This window comes from Coccinella septempunctata, chromosome 8, assembly GCF_907165205.1.
Source record: "Coccinella septempunctata chromosome 8, icCocSept1.1, whole genome shotgun sequence".
NCBI lineage: Eukaryota > Metazoa > Arthropoda > Insecta > Coleoptera > Coccinellidae > Coccinella > Coccinella septempunctata.
Genome location: NC_058196.1, coordinates 27354469 through 27374724, shown reverse-complemented (window position 1 = coordinate 27374724; position 20256 = coordinate 27354469). Strand labels below are relative to the sequence as shown.

At 36.1% G+C, this 20256-nt stretch overlaps 1 protein-coding gene across 1 annotated transcript in view; it reads left to right on the top strand.

The window, feature by feature from the left end:
• LOC123318394 overlaps window positions 1–20256 on the top strand; it is a 332282-nt gene that overhangs the window by 244657 nt on the left and 67369 nt on the right. The window contains exon 4 of the mRNA XM_044905003.1: window positions 16781–16863. Within this exon, the coding sequence (XP_044760938.1) occupies window positions 16781–16863 (83 nt within the window). The remainder of the gene's footprint in view (window positions 1–16780; window positions 16864–20256) is intronic.

Here is a 20256-nt window from a genome sequence, read left to right as displayed (position 1 = left end):
ATCAGTTAATGCCAATCATAACTGGGAACAACTAGCGTTGGTTAGATCACAGTGGAGGTCTCTGGTCCACAGTTATAATGGAGACTCGAGAAGAATACAGCGGCAGCCAGATCTGGTTGTGACTATCCATGCCCAGAGTGTGGAAGGATCTGTAGATCGCGGCTGGATCTCTTCAGCATAGAAGGACAAACGGTCGCAAGTAGCCCTAGGAAATTAGGGTTTGATAGCACCGATTTTTTTTCAATTTTTTTGTAGGTTTATTCTCGGTAACGGGATACAGCAATGAATTGAATTATGAAGTAAGCAGACGCTAGCATCCTTATTTTCATCGATACCCTTCTGAACTGATCAGTCAAGTCGTCCTTAGCTCTTCAATATCTGGAGATTCTGTGACAGACGTGGGGTTCCACTGATTGTCTCACTGACGATCGAGCAAGGTGCAGCCAGAGTGCGAAAAAAGTATCACATGTTGTATTATTGCACATTTTACCGTCATAATATGAGATAAATTCTTGGTTATTATTTCCTGATTTCAACAACCTGACCTACACTTGAGTACACTTCATAACAAAGTCAGTTGGTATTGCACAGGGTATTTGAGTTGGAAAACTTGAGAGAGTTTTTCCACAGCATCCCTGAACAACCTGTTAGAGTTCCATCAATAATTTTTTAAGATACAATGTGGAGTTTCTATAGAAAACATCGTATATTAAGATTCAGACACTATTTGTTGAAAATTCAAATGTTATCACTTTTCCTTCGAAATGAATTTTTCTCCGCGCTCTCTCCTAGAACTAATTACCGTCCCGGCTTTCCCCCCTACCCTCTCCAACCTCCCCAATTGCCTCCCTTTGTCACGCTCACCGACGAAATAATCCAACTGCGCCAGATGTGCCCAACGACTATTCTCTTCCTCCGCAAAATATTTTCCGGCCTTCGGATCTCTGTGCCTGACAGGGAGAAAAACGTAATTCACCATCTCCGCTTCACTCCCTCGACATCTTCCGTCCAAAGGGGACCCCTCAAGATCGTCGCGCGACTTGGGAATATGAAAATGAGGATTTATCGGGGCCAAATAAAATATGGAAAAATCACCCCGTCGACGTTGTTGTCGCGGAAAATGTTATGTCAACATTAATAAAAATTTAGGGATCGCCTGGGGGTGCAGGGGACGTTACGGGGGCAGGTTTTCGCTACAATTCCTCGCTGTTCGCACTTGATCGGGATGTCGCTGATGGGGGTTGAAGTTTTTATGGAAACCTCCGGGAACTTCAAGGTCAATTCCAGATGACAGCATGAAAAGTATCGAAAATACACAATTCTTGTGAAAAAATTCATTTTTCACTTTAAAAATACGGACAGAAATAATTTGCACAATTGAATCATCAGTGATGCCTCTGATTGATTATATTTTATGGTATGAATCTTTTGAATCGACGCCAAACAAGGAAAAATCATAAAATGCCAATAGTGAAGACCCTAAAAACCCACATATCGGCTCTAAAATCTTCCAACTTGCCTCCCTCTTCTTCATATTCCAGTATCATTGGTTGACGAACAAAAGGATAAAGAAAAAAAAACAGAATAACAAGATTAGCTGTAACTAGTCGAAATTACGAAACTCATGAATATTTAGAGTGAAGCGAATTTTACCCTTTGAAACTCTTTGTAGAAAGAAAGGCAATACGTGATATTACTTTCTATATACTCCATTCACTTTTATTTAAACACTCGGTTGGCCATTTAAATTTTACACATTTCACTCTGTATAGTACGAAAATTTGGGGTTATAAAGCTTGTCAATACATTTTTTAGTTTTAAATCAACGCTATGTTGCCCGCTCTACGTAAAAGTTTCTGTTATTACGTATTTTATCACAACGTCGAATTTCTTCAGAGAATATGTGAAGAACATAATTGAACAAACTGATTGAAGGCCTATCAAATCCAGTTATTTGCATGGAAAATACAAGAGATCAGCATAATATCATAATATGCACTAGCTTGAGGAGAGTTGATGTTCGTTATCTTCTTTGGCTGAAGTTTGAATACGTTAAATCAGTTGTAGATTTCAAAAATATTAACCCCAAGATGAAATGCATATGATGCAGTGGTTGGGAAAGGGTATCTCCCGAAGGAATTAACAGATAATTACAAGAATGTTAAATTCTTCAACAAAAATCACCTTGTATCAATAAGTAAAAAAAATTAAAGGAAGTTTCAAGTCAAGATGAACTTCACCTTTGAACAAAAAGTTCACATGAATAAACAATTAACAGGACAACTGGCGCGTATTTGTGGCTGTTCATCTAATGCACTGATATAATAATAATAATTAGGTATTTATTGGTACCTTAAGACATTTACAATTTATAGGACGAGTCAAATGAAAAATAGAAAAATCAATTTTCGGGAACTTATTCTACGATGACATTCATCGAAAATCCTGTAGTAAACTTTTCGCATTAATTCACTCAAACATAAAATTCTCAAATGCCATTACTTTTTTTTGGGTCTCCCAATGGAAGGAAATTCTTTGTCATCTTCTTCATTCACAATTTTTCTGATTGTGGAAATATTCAGCTAAAGTGGTTTAGCTGCAGATGAAACATTATATAAATTCTTTTACATTGAATATGTTCGCTACCGTCTGACGTATTGTAGATTTTAGAATATCAGGGTGTAACTATTTGAATGAGCGGAACTGAATTCCAAATAGCATTTCCTGAAACCCCGAAGAGAATTAACTAACCTGGCCATATAACTTCAAAATGAAAGGATTCACACAAAAAACAAATCAGTTTTCCCCAGAGATGACTTTTTCCATCTAGTAAGTTGATGCATATGAATTTCGATAACATTTACACAAAATTCATTTAGAACATCATTTCTGATTTCCAGTTCAACTTGGACAAGTTTTCTTAGCATCAATGTTGTGATTTTAGCCATTTTATATCATGGAGAAAGCAAGATACCATAGTTGTTGCTCTCCATATAATCAATTTCCTCCTATTATGATCGTGTAAAGAGCCAAGAAGCCTGAAATTGATAATAATAACACACAAGTTGAGAGAAAACAACTATAAACTGAGAAAAAAGAATTTATTCGACGAAAACCTCAAAATCCCCTTCAAAAATGACAAGGACTGCATTATCTTTTTACTTCGAACTGTTATCACCATGTCGCTGCAATCTACATTTGAATTCCCAATTTTCATGTAAGATTTCCTATCAGCAGGTTACATCTTGAAATACTACATACTCTCTGAGAAACAGGAGGCCAGAAGTACCCCAAAAATCTGCGTAAATGTCAAATCAACTGTCTGAATTCCATAGCCTACTTGACGATCATCTCTCTTCTAAATCCCGATAAATTCAAGGATCAAAATCGAAATCCTCGAACCTCTCGCACAGAAACGAACTTCCATGAAATCGATCATCTCTGAGCCCTTCTTCCATTTATTTTCACATGCATGCCCATCTTTCGGGGATAAAAAATCGAAAACCCCCGTCCCGAACAACAACCCCCTCCGGCCATTCTCACGTTCACCCCATCAATCTCCCGCCGCGTCGTTTCTGGTACCTGCCCGCTCCTCGACCTCATCCGCACTTCTTCTTCTCCGTCTTTAATTAGAGAAATGCATCGAATGCCCGGACGTCTCGTATATTCGGTGGGTATACCACCTCCCCCATTCGGCTCGGGATAATGGGATGGCCATTACGAGATGAGCTCGTTTGTCCGTTTGGCATTCAGGTATATTAATTTCTCTTCCATTATTTCTCGCCATTGTACATTGGTGCCGACGTGGACGTGTAGGCGGGGTATGGTGGGATTTACGACGGAAAACTTTTCATTTGACGAATTATCGACGGTCGTCAAATCGTTGGAGAAATGTTCCGAGCGGCAGAATTTTTTTTCTTCGAGATTTCAGTCTATGAGATTAATTTTCTATAAAATATAGCAGCATAATGAATGGAATATAGTTATAGTTATAGTTTGGTAAGAGGGTTACATTTCTCTGCGTCCTTGAGGACTATTGTGCCCTCCATCATAGCTGTTCTGACAACTGCACCATCTACAGCTGGTCCCCCAGCTCCAGAGTTCCCATGAACTCCAGTATCTGAGTGGGCTCCAAAGAGGTTAAGTCCTCATTCATCCTTTAATTTTCTTGTCCATAACATTCCTTGCGAAGGCTTGCATTGGCGAGGCATTCTACAACTAGGTGAACAGGAGTTTTCCCTTCTTATTCTTCCTAAGGCGACAATGTGCTGTAAGGAGGCGTTTCTTTTTGGAATGATCTATTCTTCGAAGATTCCTCCAGATAATTTCTCTTTTCATTTAATTCGTCTTCAGAAATTATTTTAGGTTCATTTTCCTATACCAAAGAAAGGATATGGGCCAGTAAGTGGCTATCGTGCTCCCTTTTTGCCTAGAGTGTTGTCCTCCTCGTTGTCTTTGACTCCAGAGTGATTAGGAACCCATACTAAGGAAGCCTTGTTCTTGCCTATTTCCAACTTCCAATCGGATTTGAACTGAAATGCAACATCTTTCTATACCTACTCTTGTTAATGACAAAGTGGTAGTCTTATTTTACCATAAGTGACATTGATTCCTCAGTAAACAGGACTCTTGTTGAGCCATTTGGATCCGATTCTGACTCATAATATTCACTAACAAAAAATAGTGAAAAACGTAAGTGTTAGGCCCGGTACTTTCACCTTCGAATAAATTTCATTCAATGTCAATAAGTATCTGTCAAATAATTTCCTATCTGAAGGATACCTTATTTCGGTGCTTTCAGATGAAATTATTTGACGAATAACAATTCTATGAAAACACGGTATACTACTTTTCACTGATTAATGTTAAATAAGACCGCATTGTGGAAATTGTCATAATTCCAACTAAAAAGCAAATATTTCGTGAAAATCACACAAAGAATAAGCATATATCAAGAATCTAAAAAATTCAACCAATAATGACGTACTGACATTGGATCTATGACAAATAAACTTATTCGATAGATAAGTCTTATTCATAGAATAAGTGAAAATGCTGTCTTTTCAGATAGTGTTATTCATCGAATAAATCTGTCATTGAAACTTAATTAAAAGAGTTTATTGTCATAGATCGAATATCGGTACGTCATTATTGGTTGAATTTTTTAGATTCTGGATGTATGGTTATTCTTTGTGTGATTTTCACGAAATATTTGCTTTCTAGTTGGAATTATGACAATTTCTACAATCTTACATTAATCGGTGAAAAGTAGCTTTCATAGAATTGTTATTCGTCAAATAATTTCATCTGAAAGCATCGAAATAAGGTATCCTTCAAAGAGGAAATTATTTGACAGATACTTATTGACAGTGAATAAAATTTATTCGAAGGTGAAAGTACCGGGCCTTAATTAAGTTTTGACAGATTTGTTCGATGAATAACACTATCTGAAAGTGAAAAGACTGCATTTTTACTTATCTTGAGAATAAGACTTATATATAGAATAGATTTAGTTATTCGCACGTGAAAGTACCGGCAGTAAAAGGAAGAAGCAGCAGAATTCACCAATGCAAGATAGTGGTAGGTATTAGTGGCAATACTGACAGAAAGAAATTCTGTTATTCTTTAGAAATTCAGGTGAATACAAGTACCAACGGCGAAAATAATAAATAAGCCAAAATTATATCATGTTTTCATAAGTATAAAAAAGTTTATGCCCGAAAGTAAAAATTGCAAATATAGATCTCAATTGGAATTTCAAAAAGATTATCATTCATTATTTCCAATTTACATTTTTGTAGCAAAAAATGTGTGCAATTTATAGAAATAGGTTGAAATATAATATTCTGAGGATGGCCTTATGGGCTACCTATCCTAGCATTAGATGTACAGGGTGGGCAAACTTCGTTGTCTACTGACGGGATCTCGAGAACTATAGCAAGAAAACGGATGGCACAATCTCTCTTAGCTCCTTTTTCCTGACGAATCCAAATCTGAAAACAGAACCGGCCTATCACTTCTAGAATTCGAGTTATAATTAAAAATTGATTTTGTCGATTTCGAAAAGTTCTCATAACTTTTTTGTCTCTGAAGTAACAGATTTGAAACTTGAACCTTCTTAGGCACTTTTATACGTGGAATCTACTGCCGAAAGATTTTTTCCAGTTCAAAAATTACAAATTCAATAAAAATTTGCATTTAAAAGAACGAAAAGTTCAATCGAAGTAAAAAAATATTTTGAGCTCTTCAGTGGATTCAACTTAAAAAAGTGCCTGTGGAAGGTTCAAGTTTCAGATCTGTAACTTCAATACGAAAAAGTTATGAGAACTTCTCGAAATCGTCAAAATCTAATTTTCTGCTAATGACTCAAAAACGAAGAATCGTAAGAGGCTACGGTTTTCCTCAGTCCTTGTTTCTCTGATAAGGAGCTAGGAAATGTATAAATTAACAGTTTTATTCTAACTGCTATAGTTTTCGAGATACCCTCAGTAGACAACGAATTTTGATCACCCTCTACAGCAGTGCATGAGATCTAGTTGGGATCAATGAAATAATAATTCCAATTGCTGTGTTTTATAAGTACATCTACTATTCGAATTCTTTTAAATTGTATTCATTACAATTAAATATACCTGCTCCGAATTTTATTACTATTATTTGATTACTGCCAATTTATGCCTGTTCTTTGTAGATTTCATCTCAAGCTACAATTTCCACTTGTATAACTTTCGAAGTTATTGTGACAGCGGATTGGATTATTACAAATTTATGAGAACTGTCTCATCGATTCAAATCCCAATTTTGACCCCTTCTAAAACTGTTATTTCAGATAGAACCAACAACAAACAGGCATAACCTGGTATAATAAATTGTAATAAAAATGTAATAAATTGTATTATACTGCCGGTTTTGGCTGGGTGATTCGACTAATGTAACTTTAAGAACGGAACAAAAACTATGAAAAGTAATAATTAGCTAAAACCCTTGGGATACATGCAATCGACCCCATCCAGAAGAGGCCCCAGATTTGCCTTGTACCTAGGTCCCCACCCATCCTAGTCCGTCACTGATTGAAAAACCCATAACATCCAAACTATCCGCTTTCATGAAATATGGAAATTTGTACATCCTCCAGACCATTTTCACGGTCTGGCTACGAGGCACACCGATCCGTACCTACCCCTAACAATCCGGATTCACCCTCCCCCCATCTATCTATTCTAATTAGGCCGTTTTTCAACCGTACGGTGGGGTTGCGCCGTAGTGGATTCCTGTAATTTGTATTGTACATCGACTCCCTTGGATTGGATGGGTTTTTGGACGGCGGCAGCGTTAAGCAATCCGATAAATTGGCACGGTGCTGCATCCGAGAAAAATTAATTCTGTTCCTTAGGATGTTCGGGAAAATGCCCGGGTCCTCTAATACCATCTGGTGAAGGAGACGTCCCCGAGGAGCTGTTATTCATGATATCCACGTTACTGGAAACTCTCGGGGTGTACAGGATGTTTCAGAGGGAAAATCTCGTATGAAGGGACAGAGGAAAAACTTTCGAAAAGCTTTGATACAGAACAAACGAGGATTTATTGATATCTAGTTAGCCTAGACCAGTTCCATGGATAAAAAAAATATTGCGTTACCATATCAACGAACAATAACTCATTAGAAGTATCAGTGTGAAGTTTGAGGTCAAAAAAGTAAACCAGAGTTACACAATAAATTAAAAGAAAGAAGATGTAAAGCGAAATTGTGAAAATCGAAAAATTGGAGTATCGAGACATCATCAAGTATTTAAAAGGGTTAAGAGATAAGCAGATTTAAGAAGATATGCTTTATACCCTTGTTGATCAATGTGCTTCGTATGCGACCGTGAAAAATTGGAGTGCGAGCTTCAAAAGAGGTAAATTTTCCATTGAAGATGATGACCGATCGGGAACGCCAGTTTCTGTGTCAGTCCCCGAAAATATCGATGCAGTTCATGACATGATTTTATCAGACCGTCGAATTGGGCTGAAACGGATATCTGAAGCACTGAATATTTCATACGAACGCGTTCATCATATAGTTCACGTCAATATGGACATGAGGAAAATTGCTGCAAAATGGATCCCCAAATGTTTGAATGTTGATCAAAAGTGTGCAAGGGTAGAAGCATCGCGTTCGATCTGTGATCGATTTGAGAACGATGTAGACTTCTTAAACCGAATTGTTACTATGGATGAGACATGGATACATTTCTACGATCCAGAAACAAAGCAACAATCGATATATATATATATATATATATATATATATTCTTTTGATATAGAGCATTACAATCTTGAAAAGCAAACAATAATTATAGCATGTGTATGAGTTAAAGTTTTAGCAGAGGTTAGCGTAACGGGGTACCATACAAATTGGTGTATGATACAAGAGCTTAGGGAAAAACCTCAGTAAAAAAACCCTTTCTCCCCGTGAGTGTAGTGGATTGTAATTGTTCACGAAATAAGCTGAAATATTCCATATTGAAGGGCATCTCGCACTGCAAAAATTGATTCTTTCTCCAACAAAAGGAAAATCCAGAAAGTCTTCTCCAAGATACCAGAAACTGTTATCTGAAATAAAGAGAAAACAAAAGCAGAAAAACGTAAAATAATAAAATTAGATTCAATATGTCAGATTGACCTAAAATTGACAACCCAATTCAAAAAAGATTCGGAAACTGCATGTATAGCTCTAAAACCATCCTGAAATTTATAAATTGGACAATGATTAACTAGATGATTTATGGTTTCTTCTGGTTCCCCGCATTCACAACTAGGGCTTTCAACTGAATTCCACCTGAAAAGCATGCTATTGCAACGTCCGTGACCTGTTCTTATACGATTCACAATACACCATATTTTCCTGGGAAGATCAAAACCAGGAACTCTATTCGAAAGATCAATTACTAATTCTTTGTTGAAAATAGTGCACCTATTCCATTCAGACTGCCAAAGGACTTTGTCCCTTTTATTCGAATTAAGAAAAGAGTTGGACCATAAAGGTTTACGCGACTTCAGTCTTGGAATGGTATTTTCGGGAATATAGGATAGAATTGGGAACGAGTCTGGATAGGATTGGAATTTTTTCCAGGAATTCATAACCGCAGTCTGTCTACGAATATGAGGCGGAATAATGTTTGAAAGAACTGGTAACCATTGAATAGGTGAAGATCTAATAGTTCCAGTTATGATTCTCATGGAAAGATTCAGTTGTGCATCGATTTTCTGCACATGAGCACTATTAATCCAAACGGGGCAACAATATTCAGCAGCCGAAAAAACCAAAGCTAGGGCTGCCGTTCGAAGAGTGGCTGCATCAGCACCCCATGAAGTGCCAGCTAATTTATGGAGAATATTATTCCTGGTTTTTAATTTTAGACGCAGACTTTCCAAATGGGCTTTGAAATTCAGCGAGGAATCCAGCTTAACACCTAGATATTTCGGATTGAAGTTATGTTCCAAAAAAGAATTACCGAAAACAACACTCAATTTTCTATATTTTTGATGATTATTCAAATGGAAACACGAAACCTCGGTTTTATTTGGGTTAGGACACAAACGCCACTCGAAAAAGTAATTCCTCAAAATTTCTAAATCCGTAGATAAATTATTTTCTATGCATCTAAAATCAGAATGACGAAAAGCGAGGGCAATATCATCAGCGTAAATAAATTTCTCAGAAGAAGTCGTAGGGATATCACACAAATATAAATTGAAAAGAAGAGGTGCTAAAACTGATCCTTGTGGAAGACCGTTATTCAAAGTTTTAAAATTACTACTGTTATCATCTACAAAAACACGAAACCTTCTATCTGACAGCATATTTTCCAGTAAGCGAACCATCTTTCCACACTTCAGATGAGTATAAAGTTTGAAAATTAAACCATCCTTCCATACCGTGTCATAAGCGGCCGATAAATCTACAAATGCTGCTCCTGTTTTCAATTTATTATTGAAACCTGTTTCAATAAAAGTGGTAAGGCTTAGAACCTGATCACAGCAATTTCTATTTTTCCTGAAACCCCCTTGACAATTTTGTAAAGCGTCTTCTAAAGTCGATTCAATCGATGAAATGGCGACACTCTGGTTTTCCAAGACCCAGGAAGTTTCATGTCCAAAAATCTGCTGGAAAAGTTCTTGCTTCAGTTTTTTGGGATTGCAATGGAGTAATCATGATTGATTTTTTGGATAAGAGTAGAACAATAATCGGAGATTACTATTCGACATTACTGACCACTCTACGGGAAAAAATTAAAGAGAAAAGACGCGGAAAGCTATTCAAAGGTATACCTTTTTTTGCAGGACAACGCCCCTGCACACAAATCCCATGTTGCCATGCACAAAATTCGTGATTTAAGGTTTGAATTACTAGAACACCTCCCCTATTAACCAGATTTGGCTCCATCCGACTATCATCTATTTCCTCAACTGAAAAGAAGTTTAAAAGGTCGTAAATTTTTCTTGAAAATTTCAGAGACGTTGCAGGTTCGCTGTAATAAATGTATCCAATTAAGAGGAGAATATGTTGAGTAGTATAATAGGCTAAGTATTTTTCAGTGAAGTTTTATGAACTACTATACGTATAGTGGAATTCTCAGGGTATAAATGAGGAAATGATTCACGTCATATCCATCGATCTTTCACCAATTACGCGAACGTTCGCAAATGTCGCGAAAGACTGGTTTATTCTTGTCGCGGATTGCCCAAAGCACAATTGAACCTAGCGACTAGGCAGCCAGAGCTCAACAATATCCCGAACAAAATAAAAGGCATTTATTCCACAGTCAAAATAAACTTCCTCATTGTTCGTAGACGAGTGTGCCGATGTTTATGGATGGAAATAAAATAAACTGGGTACGCTCACATCACAGAAACAATGTTGAATTATGACCATTCCATTTTAACTAATTTATAAGTTATTGCATCGTAAATAACGAATGGCTTATTTAAATATATCTTTGTCCCGATGAGCGAGCTTGTATGTGAGTGCGTGAGTGTACACGGTCTCTTGTGAGAGAGAGTTTGAGCCTCTCAGCCGTTCTTCTAGAAAACTGGTTTCTCTGGAATGTATGGTCACATGAAAGGATTTTTCTGCCTCGATAAATCAGTGTCAACTGTTGGCTGTTATTTATCCGTTTGTTGTTCGAATATGACTGTTGTTTATTAGCGGTGGTATTTATCGGAGGCATCTGACACCGGGGATTTTTTCTTTTAACGGATTTTATACGAGCAGTGGTCGAAAATTGGATTTTTCAGGTGCGATATGCGATGTTCTCAGGGGAATTCGAAAAAATTCCTTGAAAGCACAATCCATGAAATTCTCCACTCCGGAATATGATGGGTTCTACGAATCTTGGCTTTAGTTTTTGTATTTTCTTCTTGACTCATTAAATCGCTCTGTGAGATACACAGAGTAAGCATTTAAATTGAACTCATATTTCAAGGGGTGTCTGTCGTGAAAAGAAATTTGAAATAAAATAAGAAAACAACGTTGAAATATGTGCGTATAGGTACCTAATGGTTGAAAATTAAACATGCACTTTTGTTTTACAAGTTTTGGACGTGTTTCATTTTAGTGATGTTAATTCTGTTTGATTTTTATTAGTTTTCATTCCAACTGCAGTTAATCTTAAGTTATTAATAATTGATGAAAACATTTTATCTGATTCCACCGAAGTATACTTCTTTTTCATTATTTAACTCACCAGTTCGTTGGAGGAAATACAGAGTGTAAGGGAATGAATAGTTGAGAAAAATAAAGAACTCTAGGGTGATTCCGTGTCAAAAAATATAGTGATTCTTTCATATATGTAAATTATATGATACCTACGTACTTAAGCAGCCACCCCAAGATGGACACTGAGAAGCAATTCTCATTTGTTTTCTTAGAAATCAGAAAACTGGCACAAATGAACTATTGTTTTTGTTAGTTATAATTTCTGTCTCTACGTAGTTCAAGCTTTTTTGTTCCGATGTTAACATTTTGGTCTAGTGAACTTTCTAATAATATCTACATATCACTGAAAATGTCCAAAAATTCCTGGGATATGTTCATTTACATACGTAATCGTCTTGTATATTCTGGCATCTGTGTTATTCCTCGTTAGTAGAATTGTTGATACTTGTTAGTGTTTCACATTAATCAAGTTACTGCTGGAGCTTTATGCAAATGTAGTCATGATCAATCAAGAATAACCAGATGGAAACCTTTAATAAAGATAGTATTTATTGTCCGGTTTAGGATGTTTCATGTTCAGTTCAAATTGATACTGTGAACCAAATGTTTGCTTGTCTGGGAGGTTTTTTGAGATATAATAATAATATAGTAGCGAACCATCCTCTAATATTTTTGAAAAATATAATATGCAATTCACAAATCATGTGATAAATCATAGTGTCTTGTTTTCACAGCTAATATAAACAATATTTTTGGAAAGCACAAATGTCGCTAACAGAGTTTTTTCCCCTGAGCTTTTCAATTACAATCGACAACATAAATAACATTCCTGTATCTCTTACTTTTGTAGGATCTAATTCGAGGAGAAAATCCGAAAAAATTTGCTGTGCAACACCAAAAAAACAAACCTTAATCCTTCTAAAACTTTTACGACAGCAGAAACTGAATTAATTTTGCATAAGATTTGCTACCTCCTAGGAAAATGTTATTCAAGAAAATTTGCTACAATATTTTCGATCGGACATTTTTTTGCAATATTTTATGACAGCAAGAACGAAATGAACTTCTCCGCAAATTTGCTACTGCACAACTTTCAATGAGTGTGACATTTCTTATGAAAAATATCATGTCAGCAGAAATTGTAAAAATTTATAATCACACTTGTTAATATTCGAGAAAATTGCTAACTGAGAGAATTCCTACGGGATATTTGATTCATCTGCATTTCTCAAATAGAACCGAATTGATATCATAATATTATTCAACGAATATGTTCTCCTAATTTATGTAGCAAATGTTTGATGTACAGCCAATGTTGTTACAACAAAAATTGCTACAACGTAGATTGTTATGACAAAAATCGCTACAATAAAAATTGCTACAATAAAAATTGCTACAATAAAAATTGCTACAATGAAAATTGCTACAATAAAAATTGCTACAACAAAATTGCTACAACAAGAATTGCTACAACAAAAATTGCTACAACAAAAATTGCTACAACAAAAATTGCTACAATAAAAATTGCTACAATAAAAATTGCTACGATAAAAATTGCTACAACAAAAATTGCTACGAAAAATTGCTACAATAAAAATTGCTGCAACATTTGCAAACTTCGATGAAAATCTTAGGCTTAGGAGTCCACGTTCGGAAACCGGTCTCTTATTTTCTGTCTTGCCAGGCAACCGAAGGCAATCTGGCGGAACGTCCCGCCCGTGACGTCACAGATCAAGCACCGCCTCGCCGCTCCATGGGCGGGAAACGTTGAAAATTTACGACGTGCTATTTAAGTGCTATCTGGCGGCGAAGTAACGAACCGTGCGGAGGCCATTACGATTACGCTATTGGTCCCAAAGTCCGTCGAGAAGGACGTTTCTCTTGAACGACAGAACAAAGTACGTGCGTCCGACAAAGAGGAACAATGAAGCGGTAGTCGAGTGTTACGGCCGCTATTGATCGTCGGACGATTCGTCGAATGAAGTTACGATGTACGCTTACGACGTCGTTTCGCTTTTTACTGTGTGGCGAGAGGAGGTACGGGACGACGAGGCTTGTCGCACGACGTTTTATATCGATTACGCGCCGATTTTTCGCGGGAGATTCGAGTTCGGCGGATTGTTTCGGGTCCGTATTACGTTGTTGGATGATCGTCGAATTGGGGAAATGGGGATTTTCGAGCTTCAGACGGGATTATCGAGGGACGGGATGTGTCTGTCGGTGAGATGACCATAATTAAGGAAACAATAATGATCGTTAACAATAAGATACATCCCCTAGAGGGTGTTGGGGAATTTACGGTTTTTATTTTTTTTTTACTGATTTTTATAACTCTGAGTGAATAATTTCGTTTAATGTGTAGCACTAGGTAGACTTTCGATAATTTTTTCAACATCTCAACCTCATTACCTTTTAGGGGTTGAATAACGCAATCGCAGTTCATTTATTCTGTGAAATGGAATGAAATACTGGTCAATACCATCGGCCATAACATCGACTGTATCCAAATTTGCAAAAGACATATTTTTCTTCAAAATTGAATGGGGAATTTTTCAGAAACCTTCCTCACAAAAATCACTAGAGAAATTTAGACGTGGTTGTCATTTTCAGCACCTACTAATGAAGTGAAATGGTCGAGAAAAATTATGCGAAGACATCTACGCAGTACTGCCAATGGGGAATTCTCCTCAATTTGGGTTAACACTGCATATGCAAGTTTATACTGAATAATTATGAGTTACATACATGATTTTTTCAAATGCACCGCGGAAACTATTCACAATCATTCTTCAAATATCTTGTTTTAAATTTTAAATCGCTTGGTTTCAAGTTTACGATTTGGCAACAGCGCCTACTAGAAAATAAAAAGAACAATGATATCCGATCAGCTTGTTTATAAAATAACAGCTGTTTATTTACAGGCGCGTACTTACTGGCGAGCCTCAACTGCAACCGGCAATAAAAATCCCATAAAATTTTACGACCTTCCTCGTTTGTCGCAGACTTCATAGACAGCCATCTTTGTCTATCTCATCAAGATAATGTATTTGTTGTCCTTTATTATCAAGGCATATTTCAGTCGATGTTGCCAACTTGTGCAATTGAAATAAAACATTTTTCTTTTTCAAGTGCTTAAAATAATTTTTTTTGGGAAACAGTTGAAATGGTAATTTCAAAATGAGAGGTTTCAAAGATATTTCATAAAAAATACATCATTTTCGGCAAAAGGAGTATTCCCTATTGTACGGAATTATACAGGGTGAATCTTTGACTAGTACAAATATTTTAACAGTAGATTCTTGAGATCAAAGGAAACACTTTTTTCTAATTCAATTTTTTCCGATTCGGCCCTGATGAAGACATTTTAAGTTTTCATAATGAGCTGTGCCACTCCTGGATAAACAAAATTACCATCAGAATAACAAGCTAAATCTGTGACACTACAGATCTGTGGATCTTTTAAACAGAGTTGTATTCAGCCGAAGTACCCAATTTTTCTAATTTCACAGACATTTTTTATTTTTGTACATCAAATTACTCGAAAACGGCGCATAATACGAGAAAATATGAAGAATACTTTTATTTCACAAAATATTCAAATATTCATTAGCTATGTCCAACTTAGTTTCAAGAGTTGTATTCTTCGAATTATTGTTATTTTTATGGTACGTAATGGTTATAATGAGAACACTGTAAGTCGTGGGTGATATCTTGTGTTCGAGAAAAATTCTTCAAATAAATGAAAAACTATATTCCGAAATTCATTTCAATCGATGAAACCGTTTGTGAGATAGAACTAAAAATAATTTTTTTTTATGGTTTTTCAACAGCCTGTATCTTTCAAACCGAGCGGACTCGGAAAAAATGATAAAGGAAAAAAGTGTTTTTCTCGACCTCAAGAATCTACTGTTGAAATATTTGTAGGAGCCAAAGAACTTCCTACTATCCGAAGAATTACAGAGCCCTCATTTCTCCAAAATAAATCAAGCGTTTCCTGCTTCCTATCAATTCCTATCCAGTAATACGATTCTGAAAAATCCTCAATTACCTCAGCTCCATTGGAAAACATTCCGCCGCATCAGCATCCTTCCCCACATGTACCTCCCGTTCTCCGACCGCCGAAACCCACCCCCAATCGCCCACCCGGACGGCCGAATCGATAAAACGACGTAATACGGTGCCGCGAGCGTCGCCGGGTCCCTCTGGGCGTCAGACGGCGAAGCAGACGCGGGTCCGACCTCAAGGGTTGAAAATACCCCATCAGATACCCCGTTATGTCGTCTCCATTGCGTTCTTCGTCAATTTCCACCCCATCTTCGGGAATTGTTTGTTTACCATAACAACGCGGAACGTCTCAATCGGCATGTACTCGCTGTTATCCGGATTTCTGCAGTCTGTCGATGGTTTCCCGTCTAGGAAAAGCCCCAATATAATATAGAAAGTGGAAGACATGAATGCAAAACTTTTGGTCAATTATTTCAAATGAACCAGTAAGCCGAGGAGAGAAACAGTTGCCTATACATATACTTGTATAATCACCTTGCTGGTAGATTCGTCGATAAGCAATCCACCCACCCCTGACAGGACCACAGAATGCTCCCTCTGGTTTTTAGAATTATCACAATCATCTTGTGGGTAGCATAAAATTTCGCATAGGCCCTCTCAAACTCTGAATGATAGGCGCAAAATCCGGACAATAAAACGTCAACTTCCTGCTTCGGCCTTTCAAAGTGTATGCGGCAGTAGGTGGTTGCAATAAAAAAGGCCGTTAAAGCGACTTTTACTGCAGTTAAAACTGTATAAGTGCGTCCGAATGGCTGGATAAAATACGAGCTTCTCTAGCCACGCGCCTCCGTCATCGTGGTAATAATAAAGCCGAGATTGAAGCGGCCGTTAAAATAACTTTTAGGGCCGTTATAAATGCCAATTTTATTCGTGTTCGGGTGTTTTATGGACCTATCGAACGATATATACCTGCTTTTTATCAATGAACGTTCTTCGTACACCCCCATTGTTGTTCTGTCGCCTTTATGGTCCTTCGATGTGGATTTACCTACTGATCGTTGGTTTTCGTTACAGGTTACGATGTGGGGATTACGACGAGCCATCTGACGGTGGAAGGTCGCACTGATTCGGACGGGAGAGGCAGGATCCTATACGAGGTTAGTTATTTTAGTCGTAATTGGGCGGTTCTGTGGAAGATGTCGCGATGTGACTTGAATTGAACTTCGAATGGTGAAACTTTTATTTCATCAGTGAAATTTGAATGGAAGAAAAATCCACCTCGCTTAAAGGTGTATCAGAAACGAGAAATTCTGAGAAAATCTAGAAATTCTGTGATAACATTGACCACAAAAAATTTCTCTTGTGAAAGATTTAAAAGAGTCATTCGGTTGAATAAAATCCCCGAGTCATATAGATACTTTTCTGGAAATCATTGCTAGAAATTCATTATTCTGAACGAAAATATAATAATCGGTATTTTTAACGGCTTTCATTACATAATTTTTTGTTTTCAAATTTTTCTCGAATAATTTAACCGACAATTTAAAGTAAAAAATTACACCGTGAAAGATTTTAGCAATTAGTTAAAATTTTCTTTCTTGCTGTTATCTGAAGAGCACCAGTTTTAATCTTGTTACATTCTATTTACTTTGTTTTTCTGAAATAGCTTACCCCTCTGACATGTTATGATTTGGTTGGTGATTTTGAGGCTCTGACCACTATTCGAACTTGCAATTTTTTTTCCACTGAAACGCACATTTTTAATGATAATTTCACAACACATCACAAGTCGCACTACCGTAATCCACCAAATTGCGTAAAACTCTTCAGTGTAGCGTATGCGTGAATTCCGAACATAATATATCTTCGAAGGGTTGAAATAAACTGAACTTGAACTTGAAGGAAAGTAATGGAAGAATCCTCCTAGAATTTATTGTCGTTTTTTGTGGCATTTTATGGTTTTCCTGTCCCCAATTTTTCGTCGTTGAGATGAAGGGTTTTACGACCAGAGAAAGCATACTTTTATGCGAGGTACAATAAACGACTTTCTAAAAACTTACCAGGACGATCCTGTCGTTGGAAAAGGGTTTTTTAGAAAGCGAATTATATAGCGTTGAATGGAATGTTTTTTTACCCTAAACATAAATGGTGTTTATCCAGAAATTGCCGCTTCTTCTGCATTTTTATAACCCCATGTTTTGGGTCATTGTAATCACTCATTCATAAAACATACTTTTGATTTTTCATCTTCAGTAACAGTCAAGGTCATTCAAAACAGCTCTTTGCCATCATTAAATTCTTGTTTATATTGGTTTAAATTGGTTGTCAATTTTCACTTACACAGCAGATTGAAAAAAAAGCTTTTAAAATTGTAAGAATATTGAATTATTTCAATACAACAGTGATATAAGTGAATTAACGTTTTCTATGGACACAAAATAATAATGAAGAGGTAAATATAGGATATCAGATTTTGAGCAACTGATCAAGTGGGTTCAAGGAAAAAGAAATGAGTGAATTATAACTCCATCTGATCGAAGTTCAGCAATTATTTGTTTATTCTCTATCAAACAAGGACTTCTTATTATTTCTTTTCATTTATTCTATCGAAAATATTAAATTCAATTTCTTGGTGACTACTTTCTTATTTTCAAATTATACATAGTCAAAAGCTCACTTTGAAAAATAACTTCATTCTGGTCTTAAGGTGTGATTTGATCGAGAATTGTCTTGGATGATATAAGATGAGTGTTTGGAAATATTCTTGGTTATCATTTAAGCACCTTGAAGATTTAATTTTGACTCTGAATGAAGGATAAATAAAATTCGTCTAAACTTGTATTCATTAAACAATATTTTCCCAGAAACATACCATAAATTCATGAAAATTATCAACATAACATTAAAATTTCACGAAACGTTCTCGTTAATGGCTACAAAACTGCGGGATTTCCCATACATCAGAAAGAATGAATTACAAAACATCATCTCTTATTGTTAGCCATTATAAAAAGTACCATTAAGACGCCCAGGCCTTTTCTGAACGCCCATCCACCAGAATTATTATACTTTGTTGATCGGTCGGGATTTAATATAAACAATAACGTCGCAGTTGGAACGGCCACTATCCAAATTGATATGACCGCTCCAAACATTCCCACCGAAATATGCCTTGTTGCAAGGGATTTTTAATTACGTTTTATAGCCCATTATTTTGGATTGCAGAGGGATTTTGTGAATTATTTACTGGATTGAGGATATCTCTAGCAGGTAGGGGTATGCTTTGTTCGAATATTGTTGATTTTTCCGAAATTTCAGAAGTTAATAATTTTTTTTTTATTTTAACACAAAGAACCTCTAATTTTATGGGAAATTTTGCCTTAACGTGAATACTTTTGAAAATTAGTTTCTAATTACTCCGTGGTTGCTGAATAATTGGCTTATTCAATGAGAGAACTGCTCCTGCCTGTTATGCTCCTTTAATGTATTCCATTGCAGTAAAGAGCCTAGTGATTAAACAGAAAAGAGGAAGTTTAACCAGTAGTTCAAAGAAAAAACATGTTTAAATAATACATATGTTCAAAAATCAAAAATTATCTGTGAAATTTGAAAAATTTCGTCTTTGTCTGAATACAAACTCTGCTTGAAAGATCCACAGATGTCTAGTGCCACAGATTTAGCTTATTATTATGCAGGTAATTTTGTTTTTCAAGAGTTGGCACAGCTCTTGTTGCAACTCAAAAAATTATTACAAAAAATTAATGAGAATCCTATCAAAGCAGGCCAAATTATTCAAGCTTCATCTAATGAACAACAAACGAAAAGTTCTACTTTCCATTTTATTCAACGAAATTTTTTTCATATTGAGTTTGTTCCAACAATCCCTCTGTTATAAGGTATACAGTATGTGCTCAGGTTTGTTCAAATAATACATAATAATAAAAATATATTTCAGAATCCTTACAGCCATGTTTCGGCATGTTTACTACAGTTTAAAGGTATTACTAAATTTAATTTCCACAATTTATTTCATAAACATTTCTACAAATATTATTGGCTAAAACTATTCGTATTTTGGGGATGTAGCTGCGTCCTTCTCCATTGGTGTGTTGATTTTCTCAAGAAATGTATCTACTGCTCGGCATATTTTCATTTCCTTGGCTGGACGTTCAAATCCTGAAACATATTATGAACCAATATGATTTTGATGGCACAGAATGAAGGAAGAATTGTTTTGATTATTACCGAATAATTGCAACTGTCACTGTGTATTTAATACGAACCGATATTAGTCAATGTAGACTTCCTACTCTTTTCTACTTTAGTTATACCAAACCAACTGATGTTTAAGGGATGTTCTAATCAAAATTTCACAGTTTTAATGTCAGATACAAAAGAAAAGTGCAGAAAACAATCATAGGTTATGTGAAAACAGAAAAATAACAAACAAAAATAGGCTGAACTGAAGCTTGTATCTCAGTCATACAACAAACAGTCTCATCAAGTCAGGTTGATCAAAAACAATTTAAAGGTAAAAAGTTGACACGATA